The 14,550-nt window shown below is 42.9% G+C and overlaps 1 protein-coding gene across 4 annotated transcripts; it reads left to right on the top strand.

Annotated features, from left to right (window-relative positions):
• The first annotated feature begins 803 nt into the window (after window positions 1–803).
• Window positions 804–14,397, top strand: LOC118400589 (casein kinase II subunit alpha-like). Of its 4 annotated transcripts, none has more exons than XM_035797587.1 (13): window positions 804–961; window positions 3,336–3,472; window positions 3,649–3,760; window positions 3,900–4,001; window positions 4,097–4,147; window positions 6,288–6,347; window positions 6,658–6,741; window positions 7,057–7,167; window positions 7,480–7,581; window positions 8,731–8,831; window positions 8,952–9,100; window positions 11,014–11,103; window positions 12,907–14,397. In XM_035797587.1, the coding sequence occupies exons 2-13, from the start codon at window positions 3,372–3,374 to the stop codon at window positions 13,023–13,025; spliced, it is 1,182 nt and encodes a 393-aa protein (XP_035653480.1). In that variant the 5' UTR covers window positions 804–961; window positions 3,336–3,371; the 3' UTR covers window positions 13,026–14,397. The 4 variants fall into 4 exon arrangements, with proteins under 4 accessions (XP_035653480.1, XP_035653479.1, XP_035653478.1 ...); XM_035797586.2 differs by having other exon boundaries at window positions 819–986; window positions 3,197–3,472; XM_035797585.2 differs by having other exon boundaries at window positions 819–986.
• The last annotated feature ends 153 nt before the right edge of the window (window positions 14,398–14,550 follow it).

Genomic DNA, 14,550 nt, shown 5'->3' on the forward strand with positions numbered 1-14,550 from the left:
CGGAGCTGTGAGGGGAACGGCACCTCAGTACCTCCAGGCTCTGATCAGGCCCTACACCCAAACAAGGGCACTGCGTTCATCCACCTCTGGCCTGCTCGCCTCCCTACCACTGAGGAAGTACAGTTCCCGCTCAGCCCAGTCAAAACTGTTCGCTGCTCTGGCTCCCCAATGGTGGAACAAACTCCCTCACGACGCCAGGACAGCGGAGTCAATCACCACCTTCCGGAGACACCTGAAACCCCACCTCTTTAAGGAATACCTAGGATAGGATAAAGTAATCCTTCTCACCCCCCTTAAAAGATTTAGATGCACTATTGTAAAGTGGCTGTTCCACTGGATGTCATAAGGTGAATGCACCAATTTTTAAGTCGCTCTGGATAAGAGCGTCTGCTAAATGACTTAAATGTAAATGTAAATGAAATGGCTGGGGAAACATCCAATTGGGAGGTGTGATCATTGTCAAGAGGAGATGGAGACAGTGGAATATGTTCTATTTCAGTGCCAGAAATATGTGAGAGAAAGGGAGCGATTATTATTTGATGTGAGGAGTAATGTGGTTGAAGAGCCAGGATTAAGTGAAATGCTGGGGAAATCTTCAGGGGATGTAGTATTTAATTATGTATTTTGTTTCCTTAGGGAGATGAGATTATTGGGTTGGATTTAGACCATCGCTGTCTCTGGTCCACATTCCAGTCCAGTTGGTGGCGGTTATGCACCTTAAAGTTGGTTGCCAACTGCCATATAAAATCCACAGAATAAGGAGGAGACCAGCCTCACACTCCAGTACATTAGATGGCGGCATATGCACCTTTAAGTTGGTTGCGATCCGCCAAAAGAAGAAGAACAGCCGTGAGTGGCGGTAGTCGGCCATATTGTCCCTGAGACAGCAAAAATCATACGCAAGTACACCGGCGAGAGGAAAGGAAGGGATCCTGCCTTCACTCCGCTCCTAAAAGAGGAGGTGGGTCACAGATTTGATCAAAGAGGTAACTAACTATACAATGGAAGTTTGGACTCTGGTTCAAATTATTTTATGAAACAAGCAGTCAGTTAGCTATCTAGCTAGTTTTCAAGCTTGCCATTGGGACTGGTGACTAACGCGTTAGCTCGCTGGGCTAGATGAGACTACCGGTAGCTAGCTACTGTAGTTGGATAACACAACTGTCCAATGTAGTTATTGCTGCCAAACTGCGCAAACCAGCCATGCGTTAGCTAGCTAGATATGTGAAAGTGCTAACGTTAGCTAGTATAGCTAATATTTGAAGCAACCCCTCAGCGTTTCCTAATCTTGGTATTGGCGACCCCAAGGGGTGCACCTATTGGTTTTTGCCCTAGTAGCACCACACAGCTGATCCAAATAATAAACTGATCGTTGAGCTTCGAACATTTGAATCTGCTGTCTAGTGTTGGGGCAAAAATCAAAACGTGCATCCCTTAGGATGGCCAGGAACGAGTTTGGGGATAAACTGCAACCTACAGTTGTTACATTGATTTCGTTAACGTTTTTATTTTAATGTTTTTATTTAACTAGGCAAGTCAGTTAATTAAGAACAAATTATTATTTACAATGAAAGCCTACTTGTAAAGCCCCTCCGGCCAAACCCTCCCCTGACCCGTACGACGCTGGGTCAATTGTGCACCGCCCTATGGGACTCCCGATCACGGCCGGTTATTGATACGGCCCGGGATGTAACCCGGGTTTGTAGTGCCGCCTCTAGCAGTGCCTTAGACCGCCACTCGGGAGACGTTAGTCTAGCTAACTATCGTAACTACTCATGAGGCACTGAGCAAACAAACATGTATTCCTCAAAAGCAAGATACACATGTTTGTTGTCAAACCTGGCATTAGCTACTGTTAGCTATATCTTAGCCAGAGGGTAGCAACACAACTTTCCCCAAAGGTGTCTTGCATCCATTGCAGAGATTATTTATTGCTACATCTTTTTCGAATTAAACTATGCTAACTTTAGAATGATGTGGAACTCGCCTGCAGCATGTTGGTTGAGGTTAATATTAAATTGAAATCTGAAGGCAACTGTCACTCAGTGGTTGCTAGTTGCTCGAAGCAGAACAAATGCACTCTGTTACAATGGTGTCATGACCCGGATCCACAGTTGGGCTCTGCCCGGCTGCTGAGGTAACTTCAAGGAGTAGGAGGTTGGTCTTTATGATGGGTGGGAGTTTGAGACAAAATATCTAAAGGATCATATTATTAAACATACTTTCCAAATGTGGGTCTGTTGTAGACCCACTGCCTCTGCATAACTCGTGTCACTGAATAATGACCAACCATCCTGCCCACCAGCACAATAAGTTGAAATGGAATTGTATATGACTTCTGGCTTCCCACGGATAGTTGCTAAAAGCACTTACTTTAAGCCTAGGTCAGCTACATACTACATCACACCCGGCCCGAATTTGGGATTCCCATAGGGCGGTACACAATTTGCCCAGAGTCATCCTGGGTAGGCCATCATTGTAAATAAGAATTGGTTCGTAACTGACTTGCCTAGTTAAATAAATGAAAAAGCATACCTATGCCAACTTCTATACAGAGCTAGAGGATATCTTTGACAGGCACCAGAGTTATGACCGTTTGTTGTTGGCAAAGATAAGCGAAGGCTTGACTATTGCAGAGGAAATGGTCTATTGGCATGACGTATGGATAGATCTCATCATTTATCAATAGAAGCCTATATATGAGTATGTATGAACATTTTTCTGAACAAATGGGACCTTCTGTTAGAGTATAAAAAGTCAAATGTGATAGTATTTTCACCCCTTTTTGTGTGTGTGTGTGGTGGTAATGATGAATTCCATCAAACTTTGATGATCAGGGCAGTAAGAGAATGGATTTTGTATTTTAAACTAAATCAATAGTTGCATAGCTTATCCCCACCAGCTTTAGTAATTAAACATTGTCAATACTTTATGGGCGATGCAGTGACACATTTTAAAACAGCCTGCTGGTAATCAGGCCTTTAATTTAGTTTGCAACAACAAATGCAGTGTTGTAACAGTGCATCAAATTGCATTGCATTACACACACACCTGTAGAGACTTTGATTGTCTGTACTGGTCATCAGTTCTGCAGGGAATTTTTACACCCATGTCAATGATACATATTTGATCTGGCCGAGGTGATGGTCTCAAATATAATTGACATTGTCCCCCCCCTATCCCCCTGTTGTCTCAGCTGTCCTCCCCTGGTGCCCCCCACCTTACAGCCAAAGCCCCCCCTTACCCCCTGCCCTGCCAGGAAGAGGCCCCTGACTTGTTACGCCACCTTCCCTCTTCTCCTGCCTACTCTCTTCCCTCCTCATCCTTCTCTGCAGTAAGTGCACCCCCTCTCCTCTGCCAAGCTGTCGGACATGTCAGGACCCGTGCCGAGTCGGGCCCGCGTGTACACCGATGTCAACACACAACGGCCCAGGGAGTACTGGGACTATGAGTCCCATGTGGTGGAATGGGGGTATGCAGCGACCACACACATACACACAAACTCCCAGTCTCTAAATTAAGTCCGAAAATGTTGGTTGGTGCTTGCTAAACAAACGGATTACTTTTTCTTCTTTGCACATTGAAACTCTGCGGTTTAATTCCAATTTCCTTGAATTGTGTAATTGACAAAAACAATTCTGACCTCAGAAATCAAGATGACTTCCAGTTGGTGCGGAAGCTGGGACGTGGAAAGTACAGTGAAGTGTTTGAAGCAATCAACATCACCAACAATGAGAAGGTTGTGGTGAAAATACTCAAGGTAAGGCCACAATGAGAAATCAATATCATTCAGATCATAGATTTGCCATTTGATACAGACTCACATTGGCTTGTTGGAATCATATTGAAGTAAAACCACCCCAACAATCAATACAATTGGTCTTTAATTGTGTCCATAGCCTGTCAAGAAGAAGAAAATCAAGCGTGAAATTAAGATCCTGGAGAACCTCCGCGGCGGCCCCAACGTCATCTCCCTTGTAGACATCGTCAAAGACCCAGTGGTGAGTAGGAATGGTGGGGAAAGAGGTGTGAACTGTATTACACTTTTAGAGGGGCTCCCATGACTTTAATGCAACAACCCCTTCTTTTCTTTCAGTCTCGGACTCCGGCCTTGGTCTTTGAACATGTCAACAACACAGACTTCAAGGTAAGATGGAACATCCGTTTTAACCCCGGGGTCGTATTCATTAGACCACACCACATCAAAAACGTTTTGCGTTTCTTACAACTTATAATAATAATAATAATATATGCCATTTAGCAGACGCTTTTATCCAAAGCGACTTACAGTCATGTGTGCATACATTCTACGTATGGGTGGTCCCGGTAATCGGGTAGTCCGTCCTCGTTGCAGTCTGTTTTCTTCTGTTTCTTGACAGTGTACATCTCTATTCATTTGCATGTTGTTTCCCTGTACTCCAGTGTGTACATTTGAAGTCGGAGGTTTACATACACCTTAGCCAAATACATTTAAACTCAGTTTTTCACAATTCCTGACATTTAATCCTAGTAAAAATGCCCTGTCTTAGGTCAGTTAGGATCACCACTTCAGTTTAAGAATGTGACATGTCATAATAATAGTTGAGAATGATTTATTTCAGCTTTTATTTCTTTCATCACATTCCCAGTGGGTCAGAAGTTTACATACACTCAATTAATATTTGTTATCATTGCCTTTAAATAGTTTTAACTATGGTCAAACGTTTCAGGTAGCCTTCTACAAGCTTCCCACAATAAGTTGGGTGAATTTTGTCCCATTCCTCCTGACAGAGCTGGTGTAACTGAGTCAGGTTTGTAGGCCTCCTTGCTCGAACACACTTTTTCAGCTCTGCACACACATTTTCCATAGGATTGAGGTCAGGGCTTTGTGATGGCCACTCTAATACCTTGACTTTGTTGTCCTTAAGCCATTTTGCTACAACTTTGGAAGTATGCTTGAGGTCATTGTCCATTTGGAAGACCTGAGTTCCTGATGGCTTTTGCTTCAATATATCCACATATTTTCCAACCTTATGATGCTATATTTTGTGAAGCGCACCAGTCCCTCCTGCAGGAAAGCACCCCCACAACATGATGCTGCCACCCCTGTTCTACACGGTTGGGATGGTGTTCTTCGGATTGCATGCATCCTCCTATTTCCTCCAAACATAATGGTGGTCATTATGGCCGAACAGTTCTTTTTTTGCTTCATCAGACCAGAGGACATTTCTCCAAAAAGTACGATCTTTGTCCACATGTGCAGTTGCAACCGTAGTCTGGCTTTTTATGGCGATTTTGGAGCAGTGGCTTCTTCCTTGCTGAGTGGCCTTTCAGGTTATGTCGATATAGGACTCGTTTTACTGTGGATATAGATACTTTTGTACCGGTTTTCTCCAGCATCTTCACAAGGTCCTTTGCAGCTGTTCTGGGATTGATTTCCACTTTTTTGCACCGAAGTACGTTCATCTCTAAGAGACAGCACGTCGCCTTCCTGAGCGGTATGACGGCTGCGTGGTCCCATGGTGTTTATACTTGCGTACTATTGTTTTTACAGATGAACGTGGTACCTTCAGGTGTTAGGAAATTGCTCCCAAGGATGAACCAGACTTGTGGAGGTCTACAATTATTATTATTATTTTTTTTGGGGGGGGGGGGGTCTTGGTGGATTTTCCCATGATGTCAAGGTAGGCCTTGAAATACATCCACAGGTACACCTCCAATTGACCTCCACCTCCAATTGACTCAAATGGTGTCAATCAGCCTATCGGAAGCTTCTAAAGCCATGACATAATTTACTGGAATTTTCCAAGCTGTTTAAAGGCACAGTCAACTTAGTGTATGTAAACTTCTGACCCACTGGAATTATGATACAGTGAAGTAATCTGTCTGTAAACAATTGTTTGAAAAATTACTTGTCATGCACAAAGTAGATGTCCTAACCTACTTGCCAAATCTATAGTTTGTTAACAAGGCATTTGTGGAGTGGTTGAAAAACAAGTTTTAATGACTCCAACATCAGTGTATGTAAACAGGTTCAGTGCTGTCTTCGGGGGCCAGGATGTTTCATGTCTTGTGGTTCTATCCTCAATCACTGGTACACGATGATCCATTGGAATGGTTGCGTCAAGTTTGGTGTTCCGTGATAGGCCTAAGTGTTACCAGTCAGATGCCCAAGTTGATAGCTTGTGATTTGAATAATATGTGAACTCTTTGTATTAGATGTGTTCAGGTTGGTTAGACAGATATATGCATGGACTCTTCAGGGACTGGTTAAATCACGGTATTGATTCATCCGTTTTTACTTGCAGCAATTGTACCAGACCCTAACGGACTATGACATCCGGTTCTACATGTTCGAGATCCTCAAGGTGGGTCTCGTAATGTTGTAATTTGGGTGTCCGACCCCATTTCATTTGTGCTCTTAAAATGTATTGGAAGGCCCAGAGACTGCTAGACATGAGTCAGCATTTTCCTCTCCCAAAACGAGACCATTCGGGTGCTTGGAGTATAAGCCCCTTGTTTGTCTGACGGTTACATATTAACCCGTCTATTTGCCCATCAACATGTTTGTGCGCCCACACAGGAAGAAAACGTCTGTTTTGTCATCTGCATTTCTTTGTTGATTAAATCCCCAGCCTCCTTGTTGTTAACATGCAGCCATTTTGGCTCTGTCCGCAGGCCCTGGACTACTCCCACAGCATGGGAATCATGCACAGGGACGTGAAACCCCACAACGTGATGATTGATCACGAACACCGCAAGGTGAGTGTTTATGACCAATGCGGCAGAGGAACGGTTGTTTTCCCTCCATCCGATTTGCCCGTAGATGAGACCTTTGTCATTTTAACATTTAATGTGACGACAAAAAAATACGCTAGTTTAAATGGAAATATTTTAACTCTTGATGAATCATGTTATGATGTATTACTGGAGCTGTAATACAAGCAGATATTGCACAACAACATTACAATGCCCAAGTAGTCCCTCCCCGTTTGTCTCTTTATGTTTGTTGTCCTAATGAACACAACCCTGTTCTGCTCCTCTCAGTATCGACTGTCTGTGTTTGTGTTCTTCCAGCTGCGCCTTATTGACTGGGGTCTGGCTGAGTTCTACCACCCGGGACAGGAGTATAATGTCCGAGTGGCTTCTCGCTACTTCAAAGGACCTGAGCTTCTGGTCGATTATCAGGTATGTTGTCCAGTTATTGTTCTTAATTGTCAAGCTCAGTCTATATTATTTTCTGTTGTGTAGATCACAGCTACATACCCTTTTCACACCATTGAACCAAACTGCTGAGCTGGTTAAGCATCCACCGTGGTTACAGGAACCATGCTCAACACGGCAATGTGAAAACTAAACAGGCAAATCTCCCATTGGTCATTCAAATCCATTTCATTAGATGGTCCCAATATTTCCCTAAGGGGCTGTTGCAAGCACCTCTTAAATTCTGACATCTTGGCTTTTCTCTAACTCACTGATTTGACTGTCTTCTTCTTCCAGATGTATGACTACAGTCTGGACATGTGGAGCTTGGGCTGCATGTTGGCCAGCATGGTTTTCAGGAAGGAGCCTTTCTTCCACGGCCACGACAACTACGACCAGGTAAACACTATCCAATACGTTGTACACCATGTTTCAATGGTCTACTACGACCAGGTAAACACTATCCAATACGTTGTACACCAGACTCATATCAAACATCTCCAATCTAAAATCAAATCTAGAGTCGGCTTTCTATTCCGCAACAAAGCCTCCTTCACTCACGCCGCCAAACTTACCCTAGTAAAACTGACTATCCTACCGATCCTCGACTTTGGCGATGTCATCTACAAAATAGCTTCCAACACTCTACTCAGCAAACTGGATGCAGTTTATCACAGTGACATTCGTTTTGTTACTAAAGTACCTTATACCACCCACCACTGCGACCTGTATGCTCTAATCGGCTGGCCCTCGCTACATATTCGTCGCCAGACCCACTGGCTCCAGGTCATCTACAAGTCCATGCTAGGTAAAGCTCCGCCTTATCTCAGTTCACTGGTCACGATGCTTCAGCAGGTGTATCTCACTGATCCTCCCTAAAGCCAACACCTCATTTGGCCGCCTTTCGTTCCAGTTCTCTGCTGCCTGTGACTGTACATAGTCTATCGGTAAATAGCCCACCCAATTTTACCTACCTCATCTCCATACTGTTTATATTTATTTACTTTTCTGCTTTTTTTGCACACCAATATCTCTACCTGTACATGACTATCTGATCATTTATCACTCCAGTGTTAATCTGCAAAATTGAAATTATTCACCTACCTCCTCATGCCTTTTGCACACAATGTATATAGACTCTCTTTTTCTACTGTGTTATTGACTTGTTAATTGTTTACTCCATGTGTAACTCTGTGTTGTCTGTTCACACTGCTATGCTTTATCTTGGCCAGGTCACAGTTGCAAATGAGAACTTGTTCTCAACTAGCCTACCTGGTTAAATAAAGGTGAAATAATAAAAAAAAATGTTTCAATGATCTACTACGACCAGGTAAACACTCCAAAACGTTGTGCGCCATGTCGCAAGGGCCCCATTCATTACAAGTGACGAGAATAACCTTGTGCCTGTTCAGGAGGGTGAAAGGTTCCAGAACATTCCGATGGAAATGGATTGTATACAACAGATTTGATTATGTCAGGTACTATAGGGAATCCTGTCAGTTCTATTCATGAATTATATTTCTACATTTTTTTTTCTCCCTTTGTCAGTTGGTGAGAATAGCCAAGGTGTTGGGAACGGAAGACCTGTACGACTACATTGACAAGTACAACATAGAGTTGGAGCCTCGGTTCAATGACATTCTGGGAAGGTAGGTGGTTGTCTGTCTTTTACTAATGTGTGGTTTTCTGCACTTGTTTTGGGCACTTAGTAAAACCACCTCCTGAATCTAAACACACACAGCTGCTCTTAACCAGCTCTCCTCTTCCAGACACTCTCGTAAGCGGTGGGAGCGCTTCGTCCACAGTGAGAACCAGCAACTGATCAGTCCTGAGGGTCTGGACTTTCTGGACAAGCTGCTGCGCTATGACCATCAGGCCCGGTTGACTGCCCGCGAGGCCATGGATCACCCCTACTTCTGTGAGTGTGGATGTTGAAGGTTTTTAAAGGTAGACTCAGCGATGCATGAAGTAAACAGCAATATCGGGTTGATTTCCGCAACAACTAAGAGTGTTGAAGTGCAAGGCTAAATTCCTTTGCTGTTCTGGTCCCGTAGATACCACTTTGTAATGACGTGAAGCGTACATGGCCAGATAATGTCTGGCTGTATGAGATCACAGTTTCGCATCACGCTCATTTGAATGTCTGCGGTGTCATGAACAGCAATGTCGGAAAGTTGAGAAACTTAATTTCTTTAAAAAAAATTATGTTCTCACATTCTGTGAGACATTTCTAGGTTGGTGATGATCTTAGAATATTCTCTGAAAGTTGCCCACATAATAATGATTGGAATGGAACTGCTGTGGGTTTGTTGATTAGATGAGAAAATGATTTAGTTGTGGCTGCACAGGAAAGGTGGTCCCAACTGTAACCCTGTGTGCTTTGTTCTGTGGTGTTTTTATTATGTCTTTGAACCTGTGGTCCTCTCTATGGCTCTATAGGCCAAGCTGCAGTTACAACAGCAAATAAAAGGCTTGTTATAACTGAGGTTACTTCGCATTGCAACAAGGTTTCTCTTTAAAAGCAACTCACAGCTTAAACAGTTTAAGGGAGACTGATGTTCTGGTCTCTTCACATTTAGTTGGCTTTGATATCGTTTGTTTGTGCTAATCAGGGTTGTGTTCATTAGGGCACATAAGCAAAACGTTTTGTAGTGGCAAAGAAAAACAAATGTTTCTTCTACCTTGTTTTACTCCGTTTTCATCCATTTTGTATTTAATGAACATTGCCCAGTTCAAGGTGGTCATTAGTAGTTGCTTATGACTATCTACTTGCAGTAGCTGGAGACTAGGGACTCGACTGTTGTCGTGACTTGACTAATATTAATCTGATTACTTATCTAATCAACTAACTGTTTAATTGTTACCCGATTTTAAAATAACAATTAACTCATTAGGATTTGAGGCACCATGAGAGAAGTTCTTTTAGAGTTACCATCTCCTGAATTAAACTCTAAAAGGACTTTACCTATCACATCTATAAACAGTCAACTTATTAATCATAACCTTGTATCATGTCATCATTCTGAACAGTCCTCCTTGCATCTGCAAAAACCAGAGCCTTGTGATTCATTACTACACAAATTGGTTTATTTATTTACTAGCTAATTAAATGGTAACACAGAATAAACATGCACACTTAATATGTTAAACAGGTCCCTAGTGGAATGACAACAATATGGCTGCTTGTTACAAAAGATGGGATGGGGGGGCAGAGAGGGACAGACACACTTAACTTTGGTACATATAGGCTGTATCACAACAGGCTGTGATCGGGAGTCCCATAGGGCAGCACACAATTGCCCCAGCATCACCCGTATAGGGAAGGGTTTGGCCGGGGTAGGCCGTCATTGTAAAATAACTGACTTGTCTAGTTAACTAAAGGTTACATCTTTGTTTAATTACAGTAATCATATACTTTGCACACAATTGCCTCCCTCTTTGAGTAAGAAGTCATGAATGTGTTTACGTGACATGCCTTGGTTCGTCAAGTATCTCTCTCGGAACCGGGCCGCCTTGGAAAAGGTGTTGGGCCTATTCACGGCACAGAACTGCCTATTCACGGCACAGTACTGAACAGAACTACACTTTATTTTCCTTCCATTCGCTCCTGAAGATGATACGTAGAAGATGGGCTAGCCAGCTGGGTCGATGGTTCCCAGTGGGGGGGTGAGAGTAGCGTAATTTATTTTGCAGCGCACGCCACAGGAGCAGTGTAGCAGGGGGGGTCTGGTTGAAGTCATTCATTACAAACCTGTACTGACCTATTTGGATCCTCACAGGACAGTCATGACACTAGAGGTTTGTTTAATATGTGTTTTCTTGTCCTCACAGATCCCATTGTGAAAGAGCAGGGTCGCATGCCAGGGTCGGCTAACCTACCCTGTGGAAATACAGCCGTGAGCACAGCCAACATGATCACTGGTGAGCGCGCACACACACACCAATCAGCCTGAATGCCCTCCCGGCTTCTCGTCTGATCTCCCATTACTCAAGTGTTGAGGAGGATGTTTTGTCAGTGGGAGGCCGAGCTCGGAAATGTAATGGATTCAAGAAGCGAACTTGGTCTGTGTAAAGATTCGATGAAGCTTGGTCACCTGCTATATTTTCCCAGGAAAATGTCCTCAGTATGCTGTCATTGATGTTAGTCATTCCTCTAAAGGCCTTTGTAGACTGTACGTCAGATTCTATTTTTTACGATTATAACGTCACTGTGCAACGTTACCAAATTAATATCTTTATCAACCTGGCCAGATTGTACGATTTGATCTAGTTCTGTCGTCACATTATGCAATTGGCTTGAGAGGCTAGGCCAACTGCTGCTGTGTGTTTGATCTGTGCATCTGCCAGCAGAGCAAGCCTCTCTTTGCTTATGCACGTGTCAAGTGAGTTCGGGAAAAACTGAAGTATGCATCTTAGAAATAGTTTTCACATACAAACTTCATATGTCCAAGTTCAGAAGCAGCTGCCCCAAAATAACATGGTCGCTGTGGTAGAATGTTTATTTTGATTGGTGAGTTTTTCAAAATCCAATCAGGTAACCTGATTTCAGATGTTATGCAAGCAAGATTATTAGGGAAATCGTTCTTCTTGCACAGCATGGAAACGTTTCAATTAATCGGACTATTCACAACGATCGTATTATTGTGTGCCGGGTGTGTTCCTATTGATCAGTTACTGGGATCGGCTCAACACCAGCCACACATGACTACGACTGCACGTAGTGTTACTTACAGGCTGACTACACTGCTCCTGTGGCGTGCGCTGCAAAATAAATTTAGATGTCTATATTATTCAATTATTGCACCCACTCTGCTCGTGTGCGCCAATTAACGTCTTGTTGCCAAGGGCTAAAAGTCAGTTCCATTTCCGACGCAGATCGCGCTGCAAGTCCTGCCTCTCCCATCTCATTGGTTTATAGAAGCAGGTACCCACGTGCCATCTCATTGGTTATACCCACGTGGGTGACTGAAAGACGAACGAGGTCAGTGGCGGTAATGCACCTAATTTATGAAAGTTGCCAATCGCAATATAAAGTCAAGAGCCTAGGAGGAGAGATGATTAGAAATGATGCGGTTGACCGTTTTATGCGTGGATTAATTGTCGGAGTAGAGGACCTTGTGCATTTCAGGTAAAATAACAATGTTTATATCCCAGGAGAAATTAGCTAGCAACAGCAAGCAAGCAAAATAGGACAAATTAGCCAGCAAGCTAGCTAGCTAAATTGCCATACATGTTAAATGCTTTTTGACCTGTCCCCAAATGAATGTAATTGGTTCAGAATTTGTTTTGATATTTTAACCTGCGTGTCGTGATCGCGTTTGGTGTGGGGGGACAAAATAAATGTATGCACGATCGGCAGACATAGACCCTGTCACACTGATCAAGCCAAGACACCCGACTGTTGTTTATGACCTAAGAATTTGCCCGCGGCGTGCACATTTTTTCCAGGGTGGCATAAGATGGCTAAAATCGTATTTTCAGCAAAGGCCTTTAAAGATGGGTAGTAAAATAATGACTATCAACATTGTTATAATTGACATACTGTAATTTAATGCAATACATTTCAGAAGAGCTCAACTCTCACCATATTTGAGTGCATCCATTGTTATCTTTCCTATGTAACCCATTGGTTAATGTAGTCACTGCATCATCAGAACTCCCTTGGAGTGTTTTCTAAGTAACCCACATGCTTAGTTAAGCTAAATTCCCTGTCTGTCTCTCTAGGCATCTCTGCCTTGCCAGTCGCTACTGCCCTGGTCACCCTCACCGGCTCGCCCGTTCTCTCTGCAGCCACCAACGCCCTGAGCGTTCCCGTACCCGCCGCTGCTGGTCCCCCCCAGTGATTGCAACCAACAGGAGCCACTCACTCTGCCGGCCCGTGCCACCACCTCTACTCACTCACACAGTCCAACTGCCCTGAGATCCAGGACTGCCAACCTCTGAAGGCAGTCTCATCTGAACAATGTTAGTTTGTATCTCCTTTAATGAACTTGAGGTAAACAGACATATGAAATGAATGTTCTGTGTAATTGACACATACAGGTATTCCTTTCATATTGAAGTGACGGTGTGGCTGTGTGTGTGTGGCTGTGTCTTATGTTCACAAGCCAAGAATAAGTTACGAATCCACTGGTGATGGGGGTCCCTCCCCTTGCAACACGTTTTGTTTGTACATCACTGACAATGGTCACGCGAAGTAGTTAGCGGGAGGCAACAGGAAAGGACGGTAACATTCATACCAAAAGGAGCAGAATCTGTAGTTTACTAATGCAATGTTGTCAAACAAGACCTGGCTAGAACACCTTAAGCAATCCCCTGTGTTTAGGTCAATCCAGAACTCCATACCACCATTATAAAGACTCTTCCCCACGGCATTTGAAAGTGTTTGGTGCTCCAGTCGTGTGTTGAAACACTGAAGCCGCCTCACTCCACCTATACTAATGACACTTTAGTCTGAATAGTATGTCTTGCCTTTCTACCGAACTGGATACCTAGTCTTTTTGATGTAAGGGTTCCCTGACCGTTTTCTTTTTTTTGTACTGAAATGCTATGGTGCTGGATGGGTTTAATTTGCTGTGGAAACGGTTTGATGTCAGTATTGTCATCCAAACCATTCGAAATCCAGACAAAGCCATCCGTTTGGTTAATTTGAAACGTTTCTCTCAAACTTGCTGCTTTACAGTTCCTTGAATTAATTCAAGTTGTAAAAAAACCAAAGGTTACGCAATCGTTTGGAAAAAGAGGAGACTGACCAAACCTTTGTTTTCTTGGAGTTACACTGAGTTATGTGGAGATAATATGGGGGAGAAAATATTTGTTAGATCACAACAGAATACAAAAGCACCGGAGTCCTGGTTAAGTTAGCTTGAAATTTTTTCTCTGCTGTTCGAACCTGAGGAATTGTTTATTTTTTTGTATTTAGTTTGTTTCGAGGCTAAGTTTCTTGATCGATCATCTGTTTGGCTAAACACTGAAGGATGTATTGAACTTGAACGGTTGAATTTTTCCTGTGTTAGTGCCAGAAATGGGAATCTTGTTTGAGTATAGCTGTACATATGCATCCTTTTTTTCATTTGAAATCTCACAACGTATGAAATACATGCATACATCGACATAATGAAGTTGTATGAGTCCTTACATCACTGTATATATTTTTGTCCGTATGTAGACTAGTATTTGAAAATATTTGTGTAAATAAACACATTTTATCAAGTATATCTGAGTTGGTATGTTCACACAGATTGTCTCCTGATTGTAAATCAATTTCCTTAATTATTGTATTATTTTGACGTCACTTCTACAGTATGCGTTTTTGCTATGTTTTTAAATTAATTGTAACGGTGATAATAAAACTGGTTGTTTGGATGC

This window comes from Oncorhynchus keta, chromosome 21 (genome assembly GCF_023373465.1).
Source record: "Oncorhynchus keta strain PuntledgeMale-10-30-2019 chromosome 21, Oket_V2, whole genome shotgun sequence".
NCBI lineage: Eukaryota > Metazoa > Chordata > Actinopteri > Salmoniformes > Salmonidae > Oncorhynchus > Oncorhynchus keta.